The 291-nt window shown below is 66.3% G+C and overlaps 1 protein-coding gene across 1 annotated transcript in view; it reads right to left on the bottom strand.

Moving 5' to 3' along the window:
• The window catches only part of LOC104833242 (microtubule-associated serine/threonine-protein kinase 1-like), a 17724-nt gene that overhangs the window by 13821 nt on the left and 3612 nt on the right, over positions 1-291 (bottom strand). The window contains 1 exon segment of the mRNA XM_010569820.1: positions 19-106. Coding sequence (XP_010568122.1) covers positions 19-106 — 88 coding nt within the window.

Below are 291 nucleotides of genomic sequence, written 5' to 3' on the forward strand. Positions count from 1 at the left end.
CCCCCCAGCCACTCCTACCATTGGGGTACCCTGAGCCATAGTCCCGGTCAATGTTCTCCAGGTCCTCCACAAACTTCCACTGCTTCACGGCCCGGTCACGGGCGACCTGGGGGAGTGGGGACAGAGGGATTTGGGGGGCTCCAGAGAGATTATGGGGGTCCTGGGCCCCCCCATGATACTCACTGCCCCAGGGTGCAGGTGGGTCTGGGGCAGAGTGAGGGAGTAGATGTGGGGTGCTGGGGGGGTTGGCCCCTGGGGGGGGGGTATGTTTTAGGGGGGGGGGGGGGGGGG

Source organism: Haliaeetus leucocephalus, unplaced genomic scaffold (assembly GCF_000737465.1).
Source record: "Haliaeetus leucocephalus isolate CR32 unplaced genomic scaffold, Haliaeetus_leucocephalus-4.0 Scaffold274, whole genome shotgun sequence".
Classification (NCBI taxonomy): Eukaryota; Metazoa; Chordata; class Aves; order Accipitriformes; family Accipitridae; genus Haliaeetus; species Haliaeetus leucocephalus.